General features: G+C 40.3%; 1 protein-coding gene across 1 annotated transcript in view; it reads right to left on the bottom strand.

Annotated features, from left to right (window-relative positions):
- The window catches only part of RIOX2 (ribosomal oxygenase 2), a 61,262-nt gene that overhangs the window by 6,647 nt on the left and 38,119 nt on the right, over positions 1–16,496 (bottom strand). The window contains 4 exon segments of the mRNA XM_043993432.1: positions 552–654; positions 4,528–4,631; positions 8,438–8,566; positions 12,089–12,208. Coding sequence (XP_043849367.1) covers positions 552–654; positions 4,528–4,631; positions 8,438–8,566; positions 12,089–12,208 — 456 coding nt within the window.

Consider the following 16,496-nt stretch of genomic DNA (forward strand, 5'->3'; position numbering starts at 1 on the left):
ACATAAACCTGGTATACTCCTTTGTGTTCAAAAAAGATCCAAGAGGGCTGGACCAGTACCCATCAAGGTTCTCCGCCCCTCCCCCCCAACTCCCCCAATTACATGTAAAAATTTTTAGTATTTGTTTTTTAAAATTTTGAGCTCCAAGTGCTTTCCTTCCCTTCCTCCCCCCTCCCCTCATTGAGAAGGCAAGCAAATTGATATAGGTTGGAATACATGTGCAGTTACCCACCAAGGCTTCTAAGTAAGTCTTATCAAAATTATAGCTCCTTACTAAGGCTACAGCTCTCTTCTTGCCACATCTAGGTCACTGTCCCTGGTTCTTTGACTCACATAACTCAGATATCCTATAATACTACATACTACTCTGGTCACAAGGATAAAGAGGCGTAATTCACTCGGGACAAGTTTGGCGGGAAAGTATCTGAGGTACTAACAGAAAGGAAACCCTGCCTCATTGTTGCTGCAACCTTGAAAATTCTGTTCTGACACTGATACGTTGAGTCTACTGATTTTCTTCTTCCCATCTCTGCCCCTGTGAGTTTCTTTACCATAAGCAGTTGCCTGGGTATGCCAGTCCGCAATTTTACTTCTTTCTTTGCAGTATCAAAAAGAAGCCCAGGAATCACATCCAGAAGAAAGTCTCCCCATGAACTGGAGTACACAAAGAAAAAAAGAGTTACATACACACATGCATACACAAATGCGCAAAGGTCCTTTCCAGTTCCCTTCTTTGAGAGAATTCACAGTTCCCAAAGGTTTGGCACAGAACATGGAAAAGTGAAGCTCTGGTTTATGTGTGTGGATGGGTGCATATATGTGTGCCCCAATGTCCTACTGAAAAGGCTATGCCAACACAACCCAGCAAATCTAGATGGAAAGGTTTCAAAAATAAGACCATCTGGAGAGGCTCATCACCATATTGACTTCAGGTGGTTAATTTTAGCCATAGCCCCTCTGAGAAGATCATTTAATATAGCAGAACAACAGACAAAACCAGAAGTCCTTTTAGTACAAAAATGTGTGCACATGAATGTACACGTGTATACATGATATTAATGACAAGGGTTAAAAGCTTATTTGACTATATACCCCATGAATTCAATATGGCCTTATAATGTACTATACACCTGTGGATGAAAATACAATGCCAACCATGTTTTTCTCTCACCCAAGATAACATCAAATCTCATGCTCCTCCCCACAATCCCTGGTCCCTGAATAAGTTCAAAGAAGGAAGCTATTGGAGAAATGAATCATATCCTTTCATGAAACAGGAAATTCATGAGAACAAAGAAAAATTAAACAAGCCTCAAAACACAACACAGTTTTCATAAGGACTACTTCCTAGAAAATAGAATTCAGGACATGCTCCCAATTACATTTTAAGATATTAACAGCATAAAATCTGAGGGAAAAAACAGTGCTAAAACAAAAACTTAATTTCATACAAACTTTGGAGCAATGTGACTATGTAAATTAATACTTTGAAAACACCATGTCTGCTAGTCTGTGTAGCTAATGTTAACCATTAAAAATTGTCTTCCCTTAATCAGAAAAAGTTTTAAAACAAAAGGTATTGTCTTGGGTTAAATGTTTTTAACCACCCATGTACAGACTCAGTCTACTTTACAACACTGAGACATACAGTATTAACTTCTTGGCAAACCAACCTAAAGTCCTTTGTTCTCCTGTTCCTCTATCTAATTACCCTCTTTGGACTAATTCACAGACAAGGGGCATACTCCTCTAAGATCTGGTCTAGACCTTGAAAAGGAAGTGAAACTCAGATGAGCATGCTTTATAACATGTCTGTTGTGGGAAAAGGTAAAAGCTATAGGCCTGAATAAACTGGGTTATCTGAAGCTTTCAATTATCCATGCTTTCTCTAGCTCTGATCAGCATGGAGAATTTGGAATTCCTATGTGGTCAGATTAAGAAACGGTACTCTGGCAGCAAGAAATCTTGACAGGAAGTGAATCAGGGAGACCTGAGTTCATTTCCAGCCACAGAAGCTAGCTCTGTGACTCTGGGCCTTATTCAGATTCAGTTTCTCTATAAAACAGGAATAACATTTAGTCTTTCAGTCAGTGTCCAACTCTTTATGACCCTGCGGACAGTATCATGCCAATATGGTCCATGGAGTTTTCTTGGCAAGGATATTGGAGTGGTTTACCATTTTACACAGCTAGTGTCTGAGGCTGGATTTGAACCCCAGTCTTCCTGACTCCAGGCCCTGTGCTCTATCCACTGAGCCATCTAGCTGCCCATGGGAAAAATAATGGTTCCTACCTATTGCTAAAGTTGTCGTGAGGATTAAATGAGGTTATATTTTCTATCTATATATACATACATATACATCAACATATATACACATATAATCTCACACATAAATACACACATATAAAGTACTTTGTAAATCTCAAAATGCTAGTTAAATGTTATAATTACTACTGCTACTTCTTAGTGGGTCAATTTTTCTTTAAGAAATATTTTTCCTGGGCAGCTAGGTGGCGCAGTGGGTAAAGCACCAGCCCTGGATTCAGGAGTACCTGAGTTCAAATCCAGCCTGAGACACTTGACACTTACTAGCTGTGTGACCCTGGGCAAGTCACTTAACCCCCACTGCCCCGCAAAAAAAAAAAAATTTTCTTGTCACCAGCAGACTTCAGACTCCTTACTACTAAGTCAACATAGAAACACACAGCATGACTTTCCCTTGTCTTCAGACTCTCAGCCAAACAAATGACCATTGGTGTTTAACTGCCAGCAAAGCCATGGAAGAGGATTTTTACAAAATTTTTCCCAGGAAAAGGAACTGGGACTAGCCCTGTGGGGAGGGCAGAGCCTTGCTTCTGTCTCTTCCTTGTATCCCCAGTGCTTAGCACTGTACACCTGGTACATAGTAGGTATTTAATAAGTGTGGATGGATTAATTGGTTTTAGTGATGCAGGGAACTCCTCCATTAAAAAGAAGCTCCTGCTATCAGTAGTTCAGCAGGCTCTTTGCAATCTTTCATCTTGAAAAGTGCCTCCATCCCTAAGAAGTTAAGTGACTTGCCCAGAGTCACACCCCATCTATTTTCCTCACCTTCCCCCAAATAGCCACACAACCCCCATCACCTTTTCTGAGCAGGTTCACCTCGCACCCAGCTCCACTTTGGTTACTGCATCTTTCAACATCCAAAACGGGTTCAGATCTTTTTAGCTGCAAAAATATCTTTGCCTCTACAGGGCTTCCCACCAACAGACCAGGAAGCAAAGCCTTTTAGGCAAAGTACGGCACTGTGCCTGGTACAGAGTAGAAGGCTGACAAATATTTATTGACTCAGACTGGTTCTAAGAAGTAGGAGTCATCAATACACCTTTTCCGAGTCTGTGACTGACATAACTTCTGGAATTTACTCTGAAGAGGATAAAATTAATCCACACACCACACCTTAAGCACAGATGTTTACTGTGCTTTATGGGACCCAATGGAGATGACAAGAAACACCCCAAAATCCACTACAGGCTTCATACCCATCTGTCACTTTAAGAACCAATACACCGCAGGCAAAATCGGGACCAACATTAGCCCAGGACTCAATGTGACCACACAGTATCTCACAGATTTGGAAAGCATAAATGCAAACTAACAGTAAGATTGGTTTGCTAGTTGTGGATAGTGAGGGGCGTGTGTGTGCATGTGTGTGTACATGTGTGTGCGTGTGTGTGTGTGTGTGTGTGTGTGTGTTGTGGGGGCTGGGGGGTGGTGATCTTTAATTCAGAAGTATACTTCTGAGTTAAAAGGGTTTGGACTGAAGAACCAGGGGAGTAGCTAACTGGATTTACAAGATCACTAACTTTCTTAACCCCATGAGCCTCCCCCTTCAGCAGTCTGGTGAGGATTATGGACCCTTAGAATTTTTTTTAATGCATAAAATAAAAAGCACGGGATTACAAAGGAAATCAATTGTGCTAAAATATAGTTATCAATTTTTTTTTAAGTTCATGGACCAAATGTTAAAAACTCCTCATTCTAAGGCAAATGTAGTTTTGAAAGGATATTGTGAAAACAATTCAAGCACAGCACATCATGCTTGTGACTGGTTTTTCTAGCTTTTCCCACAAATATAAGAAATTAAAGTCTTAAAGGAAGAAACTCAGATCCATAAATGACATCACTAATTGTGCCAGGGACATATTTCAGTTCCAAAGAATGCAGACTTTGGCACTTACCCACTTAAGCTTGCCCTTTACAATCATTCTTCACACATTCAGACTGGAAGACATTTCTGTGAGAAAGTTTAGTTACTCATACTCTTATTGTCTGACCTACCATTATTTCAGCTAAAAAAAACCACACCTAAAGACAATAAAGCATTTACCCTGGACATGAGCGTAAGTAACCAGAATCCTATCGAAGAGCTTTGCCTCCCTATATGAGACACTAGACTCGTGTTACCCCTTTTTTGGAGGTGACCACTGGCCATGTCAAGGAGTTCTTCACCATGGGAGGCAGTGAGAAGAATGGAAAGGTATTTACTTGTTCTGGTAGGTGCTGACGGTCACATGTGTAGAATGGGCTAGTCCAGGAGGAGTGTCAGCTTGATGGATGGTCCCTCGGGGGAAGTATAACAGATCCCCTGGCTAAAAAGAGGTGGGGGGAAAAAGGAGTGTTATAAATGAATGTGAACTCTTCCTCCCCACTCCCCTCCCTGCCCCAGGTTTTTACAAAGGCTTTACATTTCAGCTCCAGGATACCATTAAACTATTGTGTAATGACCCACAGGGCAATCTGGATGCTGATAATAAAGCTTTATTAGCAGTGGATTCCCCAAATCATCCCACCCAGCTAATTTCACTTCCAAGTTCCCATTTACCAGTAGTCAACTTGTATATGGTAATTCCTGGGGGAGGCTAAAGTACCTGGGTTCAAAAAAGCACAAGGTCAGGTGTGTGTGGGGGGGGGCAGTGTGTAATGGCTACATGACAACTCATCTAAAAAAGACCTAAGGATTTTGGTGGCTTCAAAGTTCTCTGAGTCACCAATGTATGTGAAGTTGGAAAGAAAAAATACTTTTTTTGTTTTCCTTTGTAATTCTATGTATTTCATTTTATGCATTTAAAAACAATATTCTGAGAAAGGGTCCATAAGCTTTAGCAGGCTCCCAGAGGCATCCAAGACACAAAAAAGGTCTAGGAGAAGGCAGATGATAGCGCTGCTTTAGTCAGTGCGATCAGATCAAATCTGAAGTTGCACGGTCAGTTCTGCACACACACTTTACTTTAGGAAGAACACCGATAAGCTGGACGACCATTAAAGAATGACAGCCAAGATTCCAAAGAACCAAGAAACCAAGTCATATCTGGGAATGTTAGCTTACAGCTTTAGATGGCTAATAATAGTTGTGTTCAAGTATCTAGGGATTGGCATTGTTCTTTTTGGTCACAGAAGGCAGGACCAGGAAAAAGTGGTGGAAATTGCTAACTGAGATTTTGTTTGGACTGATATAAGGAAAAACTTCCTAACAATGAAAGCTTACCAAAAGCAAGAGCGACATGGTCTCCCTTGGGAGGGAGTCATCAAGCAGTGACTAGATAACTGCTTGGGAGAGATATCACAGAGGTGCTTTGAGGTAGACTAAATGACTTCTGAACTCCCTTCTATGACTCTGATGTCACAGAATTCTACCTGCGTTCACTTTCCCAATGAATAAATGGAGGCCTCACGTATTTAGTCTTTGCACATAAAAGAAAACACTGTAAGGAGAAACATCCCCCTCCCCTCATCTGAACCTGAAATACTGGCTCTATGTAAGCCATCAACTTCATTCCTGTGGTTCTGAGACCTGCCTACTCTTCATCCCTCCCTCCCTGTGGTTCTGAAATATACTTTGCCTCACAACCCAATGGTGATCAAAGCATTTTATAAAGGAAAATGTCGGAAAAGGGAAACTCTTAAATAGATGTTAACTCTCCTTTTCCTTTATTAAGATTTTATTAGTTTCTTTTGTTGTCATCTAGTTGTTTTGAATTGAGTCCAACTCTTTGTGATCCCTTTTAGGGTTTTCTCAGCAAAGATACTAGATTGACATTTTCTTCTCCAGCTCAATTTACAGATGAGGAAACAGGCAACAAGCTTAAGTGACTTGGCCAAGGTCACACAGCTATCAAGTGTCTGAGGCCAAATTTGAACTCAGGTCTTCCTGACTCTAGGTCTGGCATGGCATCCACTGTGCCACCTAGCTGCCCATTCATTTATTATTAAATTTATTAATTTAGTTTCCTTCAGCAGGAAATTACCCCCCATGAAGGTGTACATTAATATGAAATGTTTATACTACTTGTTTCCAGTAATTAGCAGTGAGTATGGAGATATAGTAGCAGTTGGCTGGCATCCAACCAGGTCAAGAAAATGCATGCCCTAGGGCAGTGATTTTCAAACTGTGTTCTATGCAAACCCCCTGGGTTCCATAGAACTTTTTAAAGCATGGCCTCTGAAGACAAGTGTGGTAGCTAGAAGATATGCTTAATAATATGTGCCTGCCCTATCTTTCCCCACCCCCACACCATCAATGAACCAGGGAATGGAAGATAATAAAGGTGGGCTCCACAAAGCCAGCAACTGAAAACAACCAGCCTTCTGTGTGGTTTTAAGCATAAGGGTTACTTGACAATTTAGACACAATGGCTTAGAAACAACCATCTAAATGTTTTCAACCAAGAACATAAAAAGGAAAGCACTTGTGTTTTCAAAAGGCTAGTAAGAGATGATGGTCTATTCTGAAAAAAAAAGTCTTTTTCAATTAGCTGAGGGCAATTATAATTACTGTTATTAATAATCAAAATAATGAAGAACACAATCTAGACAATGTTTTTTGTTCATCACAGAGAATCACTGGAGAGGTTCAAATTAAACATTACCTTTCTATTATGAAACAAAACCGATTCCTTTAAAGAAGCAGTAATAATAACACGAATGGTAGTAGTAATTATACTAAAAATAATAACATCGGCTATCATTTATACAGTGCTTTGAAGTTTAGAAAGTGCTTTACATATATTATTACACTTGATCCTTACATTAACCCTGGGAAGTAGGTGCTACTATTATCCCCATATTGAAGAACCTGAAGTTATCCCAGGTCACACAACTAGTAAGATTCAGAAGCAGGATTTGAATTCAGGTCTTCCTGACTTCCAAGTCCAGCACTCTATCCACAATAACACCTAAGAGAATAAGAAATGAGGGTGATACAGTCCTTCACCTAGACTGCTCTCTCTCTCTCTCTTTTAGATTTCCTGTCATAAGCCCTGGCTTACAAATAATATTCAGATAACTGAGTTTCAAAATAGACCAGAGGCATGCTGGCCGCCCTTTGCCAGGGAATGTTTACACAGTGCAATCGGCATAACAAATACCTCACTCCCCCCACCATCAAGGGGATTCATAAGTGTTTTCCAAATGAGAATTATTCTTCTAATGGAGACACCATGGGAGCGTGCATTCTCTGTAACCTCAGAGGGAACACAGGGCCAGGCTGACATTTCAGGAGAACATAGCCAGGTGCTCCCTAAAAGGGTTTTGCCTGAACATGTGCTTGCTAAAAATTAAACCCATTCACACAGAACTAGGCAGGTCAGAAATCAAGATGTGTGTGTCACTACCCCCTAAGGGCACATTTATTTTGAAAGTTAAGAGTCTCCGTGAGTGTGTTGCATGAGTGCTGACTGAAGCCACAGGGAAGCAGTGGGACCATAAAGCTCTGGTTAAATGTGGAGATGAATCTTTTCAGAAAATCAAGTTAACAGTTATAAGAATACACCACTGCCAAGTGGGCAAAACCACGGTGCCCTGTGGCAATGTCTGTTCAAATGGAGATAGGGTAGAACAGTCAATTTGTTGCTGTTCTTCAGTTGTTTCAGACTCCATTTGGGTCACGATCTGTCTTGGATCTTGGCAAAGATACTGAAGTGCTTTGCCATTTCCTTCTCCAACTCATTTTACAGCTGAGGAAACTGAGGCAAACAGGGTTAAATGGCTTGAGGATTAAGCTCTAGTTTTTCACAGAATGGAGTCAAGGTTGCCTGCACCAGGTGATGAGGTGCTGACTTAAGTCACTACACAAGCTATTAACTTCCATTCTGAACTTGTACTCAATATACAATATACATGGGGAAGCTAGGTGAAACAGTGGATAGAGCTCTGGGTTTATAATCAGGAAGACTCTTCTTCAAGGGTTCAAATCTAGCCTCGGACACTTACTGGCAAGTCATTTAACCTTGTTTGCCTCAGTTCCCCATCTGTAAAGTGAGCTGGAGAAGGAAACAGCAAACCACTCCAGTATCTCTGCCAAGATAACTCCAAAATGGGGTTAGGAGAGTTGGACATGACTGAAATGAATAAGCAACAATATGCTACAAGCCAGCTAAAAGTAGAGTAAATCAGGCACCTTTAACATGAACTCATGTGTCGGTTTCCCAATCCTGTCCTCTGATTCCACATTGTACTCTCGAGCAAGGGGCACGGTAGGTTGGTAAAGGCGCCAGTGTTTCTGTCCTTCCAGTTGCAAGATAAACACCTGTAAAGAGGCACAAATGCCACAAGTGTTGAAGAATTTCCCGATTCCTTAAATCCCTTAGCTTTCAAAAGATCCTGGATAAATGAAAAGTTAACATTTTGGGAAAAAATGTTTCTCTCCATATAAAGAGATGCCACCCTGCTTGTCCTACCCCACTCCCACTCCAGTCCCAGGAAAATAGATACTCAACCAGGTTTGTGTCATGGATTCCTTTTGCATTCTGGTGAAAACTATGGAATAATATTTTTAAATCTATTTTTAAAATTAGTGGAATTAGAAAGGAAATTATATGTTAGTGAAAATAAAGATGTAATTTTTTTTCCCATCCAAGAACACCCCCTAAAATCTATACATGGTCCCAAGGCCTTGGATTCCAGGTTAAGAACTCTGGCTCTAAATTGTGAATGCATCATTACTGATGTATGAACTTTCAATAGTAAAATTAATTACATAACTTCTAAAGACATATCAAACAACAGGAAAATGTTCTCTTTACTTTTTCAAAGCAGCTCAAAAGACTTTAAACAGCCTTCATTCCCTTTTTAAAAAAAACATTATCATCTCTGACAAAGAAAATTGATCAAGAGTTACAAAATGATAAACCCTGAATTCTTGATGATAAGCCTATTCCCCCCAAGATAAATTCTTCAGTATTCACTGGGAAGAAATAAAAAGACAGTAAAATGTTCTGGAACAGAAAATCTTAGTGATCAGACATCAGATTTACTTAGGAATAGATATTTGCATGGGAGCCAAGATAGCAAAGTAGCAGGAAGCCATGCCAAGACCTTCTCCCATTTTCTTCCCCCTCCCCAAACATCTAGAATATGTACTAAACTGGATCGTCATGAAAAAATCTAAAAAAAGGCCACTGAGTCATTCTTTCAGCCCAGGTCAGCAGAGTTAGAGATTTGTGGACACTGGGGGCAGAACACACCAGAACCCATGGAGAAGCTATGAACCAAGACATGAGGAGGTGCTAGCCTCACACCAGAATGTTCCCAGACTCATACTGGGGCCTAAGGATAGGGGGGAACAGGTGGGAACTGGTAGCTTTCTTATCCAGTACCAAGGTCTGGGTCACAGATTCATGGCAGACTAACAAGGGGGTGTGTTTACCTCCCTCCCCAATCCCTGTTCTCCAAGTGGTCTCAGGCCTGAGCCAGTGTACCAAGAGAGAAACAAACTCAAAAGCAAGTAGTCATGGTCTGGCTCAGAGCATAGGAACAGAATGGAATATCAGCTCCAGTCTGAAGTCTGCAGAGGAATAACCAGGGCAGAAATTACAGACCCAAGGGGAGCATGCAGTTCTCTACCTCTGAGCCAGCAGGGACCTTCCCAGGGGGCTGCCAATGGCCAAGTCCAGCCTCACTCTACTACTGTTGCTCAGACCCAAACTCAAGTCAGGAAATTACAGGGCTCAGATGGGGGGGGGGGCAGCAATCAGACCACTTTAGGAACACTGAAAGCTTGCAGACCCCAATCCTGATCTATCCTTGAGATCCTGGAACCAAACAACACTTAATACTCCAAGAAAGGAGCAACAGGACCAGCCCTGACCTTCATCAAGGTGAAAGTCAGAAATTAGGCTGTAAGAAGAATGAGCAATAAATAAATTTTAAAATCCCACTACAAAATGCTATTATGGTGACAGACACACTCAAGACACAAACCCAGAAGAAGAAAATGACAGCAATGCTTCAAAGAAAAACACAGCTTAGACATAAATTCAATTAGAATTCCTAGAAGGGATGAAGCAAGAATTAAAAAAAAAAAGGTTAAAAATGTTTTTGTCAATGAAATGGAGAGTGCTATAGGGGAAAAAATCAAAAATAAATGAGAGCCATAGAAGAAGTAATTGGAAAGGACCCTATCGGCTTGGCACAAGTGATTTAAAACTTTACCTAAATAACAAACTCTGAAAATTAGAATGGACCAAATAGAAGCCAAAGAGAAATGTTAAAGTCAAAAGACTGAAAAAAATAGAAGAAAACAAAGTATCTCACAGCAAAAATAACTAACTTGGTAAAAAAGATCAAAAAGAAAAATGTAAGAATCATTTATCCAAATATCCTGACCAAAAAAAAAAAGAGCCTAGGCATCACATTTTGAGAAGTCTTGCCTAGATCTCTACTATTCACATCATCTAGATGCCTTCTGCCACTGTCTTCAGCCCTGTCTCACATAAGGTGGCACTTCTCTTTGCCAAAGCAGGCCCCTCTATACCCACAAATGTTCCTATTTCCTTCTGTTTCCTCTAGTACATTGTCCCCTCTGCCAATCCCACTCTCTCATTTATCTTTACTCTCTCCCTGTCTAATGGCTGCTTCTTTTTTGCCTATCATCCCCACCTGGGAGTCATCTTCAGTCATCCTGGCCTATGTCTGGCCATCGGACTCCAATGACTCTAGAGGAGAGAGTGAGACTGATGACTTTGCACAGCCTTGCCTCACTTAAATCCCATTCACTTGCAAGTGAAGACATCACCCTCCTGACTCATTGGTCTTCTTCAAGAACAAGGACAAACAGCAATCATCCCCACTTATCTTCATGCTCTCAGTGTCTACTGGCTGCCTCCTCACTTCCTTACTAACACACTTATGTCTTTCCCATCCTCAAAAAACCTTCACTTGAACCACCATCCCGGTTATCGTCCATGTCTCAACTGACATTTGTGGCCAAATTTCTTGAATCTGCCTAATAAAGGCATCTATACTTCTCTCACTCTCTTAACTCTCCACAGTATGGCTTCCAGCCTATTCAACCAAAACTGTTCTCTTCCAAGTTACCAATAATCTCTTAATTGCTAAACCCAAGGGGGAAATGGCAGCAGTTACCTCTACCATTGCTACTATTATTTGAAAATGGTTTAAAAAAAAAAAAAACTAACCCAAATCATTTTTCAATAAATATCTGAGTGACTACTGTATGCAAGGCTCTGGAATATACAAAAAAGACTAAGCTGTGATCTTTCTTCCCAAGGTATTTGCAGTCTAGTACACACATATAGTTTTGTGGGTCCATGGAGCTACATGAGCAACCAGAATGGAGTCTTAGGTTGTTTCTAGGGGGTGTATGTGTGTGTGTGTGTGTGTTGGGTACATGACATTAAAGATTATCTTGCTACCTCCTCTGAAGCTGAAAACAGAAAGAGCCAAGATATTACAGTGATAGCTCTGGACTAAGAAAATAACATCTTCAAAGATTTATGGCCAGAAGTAATTTTACAAACCATGTAATATTTTCAAATCTACTGTGGGACAGGTACATAAACACCTATGTGTACGTACAGAGGTAGGTAGATAGATTATATTTATACACATATATAAAGTTATAGCTATAGCTCTACAGATATGAACTGTTGTATAGTTATAGACATCTAGATATATATGTATATAGTTATGTAGATATAGCTAGATATCCATAGATTTGTAGATACATAGAGATATCTCAAACCTACTTTGCTATCAGAAGCTCACTTTTCATTTTTAAAGGACTTAGTAGTATTGAAATAACTCTTACCTCAATATCATCGTAATGTGGGGGTAAGCCCTGGGACTCTGAGGGAGTGATATACACATTAGATCCAACCAGCGATCCAAAAAAACATTCTAGCTTCTCCTGGATTTTCCACAGCTCATCCTTTAAAGGAAAAAAAAAAAAAAGAGGAGAGAGAAAGAAATAAAGACAATTCCACAACTCCATTCCTCCCTTCCCATCTCCCAAATCATAAGATTTAGGCAAGACTTAAGTGCCATTGGGTAAGTTGAAGAAGCAAAGTTAGGCTGAAAAGAAAAAGGGAGAAAAAATGAATTGGTCAGTAAGTATTCAGTACCTTCTATGGGCCAGGTGCTGGGGCTACAAGTACAAAGAAGACAATTACCCCTACTCTCAAGGATCTTACATTCTAATGGGAGAGACAAGAGCGTGAGCGTGAGCGTGTGCGTGCGTGTGTGTGTGTGTGTGTGTGTGTGTGTGTGTATGCGCGCATGTATATAGGCATATATATATACATACACACACATATTCATATACATTATCAGGTTAGCACAAAAATATACAAAATGAGTGAATACAAAGAGGGAGGGAGGGCACTAGAAGTTGTGGGAATAAGTAATGGCTTTGTGAAAAAAAAAAATGATGCTTAAGTGGCATCTTAAAGGAATTGAGGGACCATGAGGCTGAGGCGAGGGACAGGGTGGGTGGCCAATACAAAAAAACAGAAATGAGATGGGAGGTAGAAGCACTATATGTGAGAAGCAGCGGGAAAGCCAGTTCTTTTATTTCAGTTTGGTTGGATCACAGAAAGAAGGAAGAGGATTAGTAATGTTCAACAAAGAGCTGGAAAGATAGGCTGAGGTTTTAAAAGTTTTTGATTTGTTTTTATATTATTATTTATTATCATAGAGGCAATGGGAAGAGACTGCAGTTGACATTTTTTGTTTAATTTGTCCAGAATTAAAACAAATTTATTATTAAATACATCAAGGTAGCAGCACATTGAATAGGAAAGTCACCTTATGCACTTATGGAAAATTACTTTGGCAGCAGCATGAAGGACAGACCTGAGGGTGAATAACTTGAGGCAATTAGGAGGCTGCTGAAGATATCTAGGCAGGGGGTGACGAAGGCCTGAACCAAAGTGGTTATGAACAGAAAATCATTTTATTTCAATAAACAGTTAGCGAAAGACTTCTCTGTAAAAGGTTCCGTGAAACACACAAAAAAGAAAGGCATAAACTTTGCTCTCATGGTGTTTGCCATCTCATAATAGCAGTGGCAATACATGACACCCATAAATAAAAAACCATCTAGAGTGTGAAAATCAATGAGAAGTAGAAATATCATCCAAGTTCAGAGGATTAAGGTCTCTACATACAGGCAACACATGAAGGCGACAAGCATTTGTAGAGCACCTACTAGGTACCAGGCACTGTGTTAAGTGATTATATATATTATTTCATTTGAATGTCACAACACCCTTGTGAGGCAGTTGTCATTATGAAGCCCATTTTACAGTAAAGGAAACTGTGGAAAAGAGAAGTCATGTGATATGCCCAGGGTTTCCTAGCCAGGAAGTATCTGAAGCTGGATCTGAACTCAGGAATTCCCAACTCCAGACCCAACACTCTATCCATTCTATCACCTAGCCACCCTAGAAGAGAAGGGAAAGATTCACACGTGAAGTAGTACTGGAGCTGAATCTTAAAGAGGGGGAAGAATTTCAATTGTCAGAGATAGCTATTCCCATTGAGGCTATGACCTAACCAAAGAAATCACAGGATCATGGACTTAAGAGCCAGGAAGGACCTGAGAATCCAATTAAACTAAACCCCTTATTTTACAGATGAACTCTAAATGATTTAGACAAGGTCACAGAGGTAAATGTCAGAGGTGGGATTTGAATCCAGGTCTTCTGACTCCAGAGCCTATGTTCTTTTCATTAGAATCAGAGCCAAAAAGAAGAGAAAAAGCTAAATAAAATGGTGGACTTTAAGGTCAGGATGACCCAAGTTCAAATTCTGCCTGAGACACTTACCAGTTGTGTGACTCTGGGCAAGTCACATAACTGCTCTCAGCTTCAGTTTCTTCATCTCTAAATTTAAGATAAACAGTAACACCCCCATCACAATGTTGTTGACAGGACCAACTAAGATAACATGTAAAGCATTAATCTTAAAGCACCATAAAAATTCTATCTGGTATTATTATTATTATCATTATTATTAAAAATGGGAGGGGCAGCTAGGTGGTATAGTGGATAAAGCACCAGCCCTCGAATCAGGAGGACCTGAGTTCAAATGCAGCCTCAGACACTTAACACTTACTAGCTGTGTGACCCTGGGCAAGTCACTTAATCCCAACTGCCTCAAAAAAAAAAATGGGAAAGATTGGGTTAGTACAAAGATAATTTGAGAAATGTCTTATCTAGGGTAGTAGGCTACTTTTATAAACCTCTAGGCATCTCTATGGCTCCAAAGAAGTAATGGAAGGGATTGGACATTGGATTTGCTCTTCTCACCCTGAGATGGCAAAATCAGGAGCAATGAGTTACAGTAGCAGGCTTGATTTAAGGAAAACTGTTGTGTCAATCAAAGCTATCCAAAAAGTGAAAAGCTAATCTTTGGGAGTAGCTCCCAAAGAGACTAATTTATACCCAGGAAGGTTTTCTTGGCAGAGATACTGGAGTTTGCCATTTCTTTCTCCAGCTCAATTTACAGAAGAAGAAACTGAAGCAAACAGGGTCAAGTGACTTGCCCAGGGACACACAGCTAGTAAGTGCCTGAGGCTGGATTTAAATTCAGGTCTTGCTGATTCCAGGCCCATTGGCTCAATCCACTGCAACACCTAGCTACTTGAAAGGTAGTTTGGCACTTCTCTTTCTGGAGGCCTGAGAAATGTTCTTCTCGGACCAGACCTGTGACTTCACTGCTTATTAAGAAACAACTGGGAAAGAACTTTAACAATGAAGGCCAGCATCTACCCTGCAACTTACTTAGATAGTGGCTTGGGTGGGACCCAACAAGGTAAGTGACTTACTCAAGGAAACGAGCAAAACCCTGCAATCTTCCTGACCTGAGATCAGCTCTTTCTCCAGCAGACTCTGCTGCCTCTAAGCCTCAGGGATTCTTTAATGACAATGTAGAACTTTTAGCTCTTCACACAGGTATTTCCAGGTCAACTGGAATAGCTCCTTATGTATGTCCTGAAATAGGGATAAACGAGGAAGCTGATGATCCCCCTCTCAGAGTATCCCAATGCTAGCCTATAATTATCTGCCATCTGGCCTTCTCAAGCGGTCAACCTAGTCTATAAAATAAGTGTTTTCATCTTTCCTTCTTTAAATTCCTCATTACCCAGTGCCTTGCTTAACCTGATGAACCTGAAACCATCCCTTTTTGGCTGCTGCATACATTTTTCCCTTTTTTGCTAGGCTTTGAAAACAAATTTAATTTAATTTGTCTTTAATTTAATTTGACTTTCCCCAAAAACTAGTTCAAGTGAATCTTTCCTCCCGTGTCCAAGAATATCATTAATTGCCTTTTCACAGAGTAAAATACCTGTTCAACAGTAACTACTGAGACAATGAGAAGGGGAAGAAGGCTAACTTAGCTTTATCTTATTTTCTTTTCTAAGTTTAAGTACTATTGGTTCCATCAAAGTCAGTGAACAAAATTCAGCAGCAAAGATTCTGCTGAAGACCAGAGGTCATGTAGAGGGTTGTCCTAGAATTCCTAATGTAGTTTTAAGCTATTGAAGCTTAACTTAGAATTTGAACCCAGGAGTTCAGATGCCAAATCCAGCATCGTGCAGCCTCTCAGGTGACCTAAACTCAAATAATTATCAATGTGTGGGAGAAACCTGATAAGATTGTTGAAAAGTCACAAATTTAGAATGCAAAGTGACCTCAAAGGCTTTATATGTTGGGGTGTTAGAGCTTAAATCTGCACTAAGAATTCTTGAACACCCTATATAAAGTAACTATACTCACTCACTCATTCATTCATTCATTCATCAAGCCTTTAGTCAACACCTGCTATGCCAGGATTCTGGGCATACAAAGATAAAAATGAAACTGTTCCTACCCTCAAGGATCATAAATTCTATCTCAAAGTCAAACCACACCTTAAAAAAACTCTCCTCCCACAGTCCTACGTCAATCGCCACCCACCCCAAAACACTACTTAAAAACATATACTGTAGAGATAATAACTGTTTTCATACAAAGCTGCTGGTGCTTCTTTACCAATCTCATAGAAAAGAAGTGCCACCACTTTGATTCATGGGTAGATGGAACACACTCATGTTCACCAGGGCTTCTTCCACGTAAATAAAACAACCGTATCTGTTACCTCTTCACACAAGCATTTCCAGGTGAACTGGAATGGCAATATGAGTAATAAACAAGGGAGGGTCAATGATCCCCCGC

The sequence above is a fragment of the Dromiciops gliroides genome, chromosome 3 (assembly GCF_019393635.1).
Source record: "Dromiciops gliroides isolate mDroGli1 chromosome 3, mDroGli1.pri, whole genome shotgun sequence".
Classification (NCBI taxonomy): domain Eukaryota; kingdom Metazoa; phylum Chordata; class Mammalia; order Microbiotheria; family Microbiotheriidae; genus Dromiciops; species Dromiciops gliroides.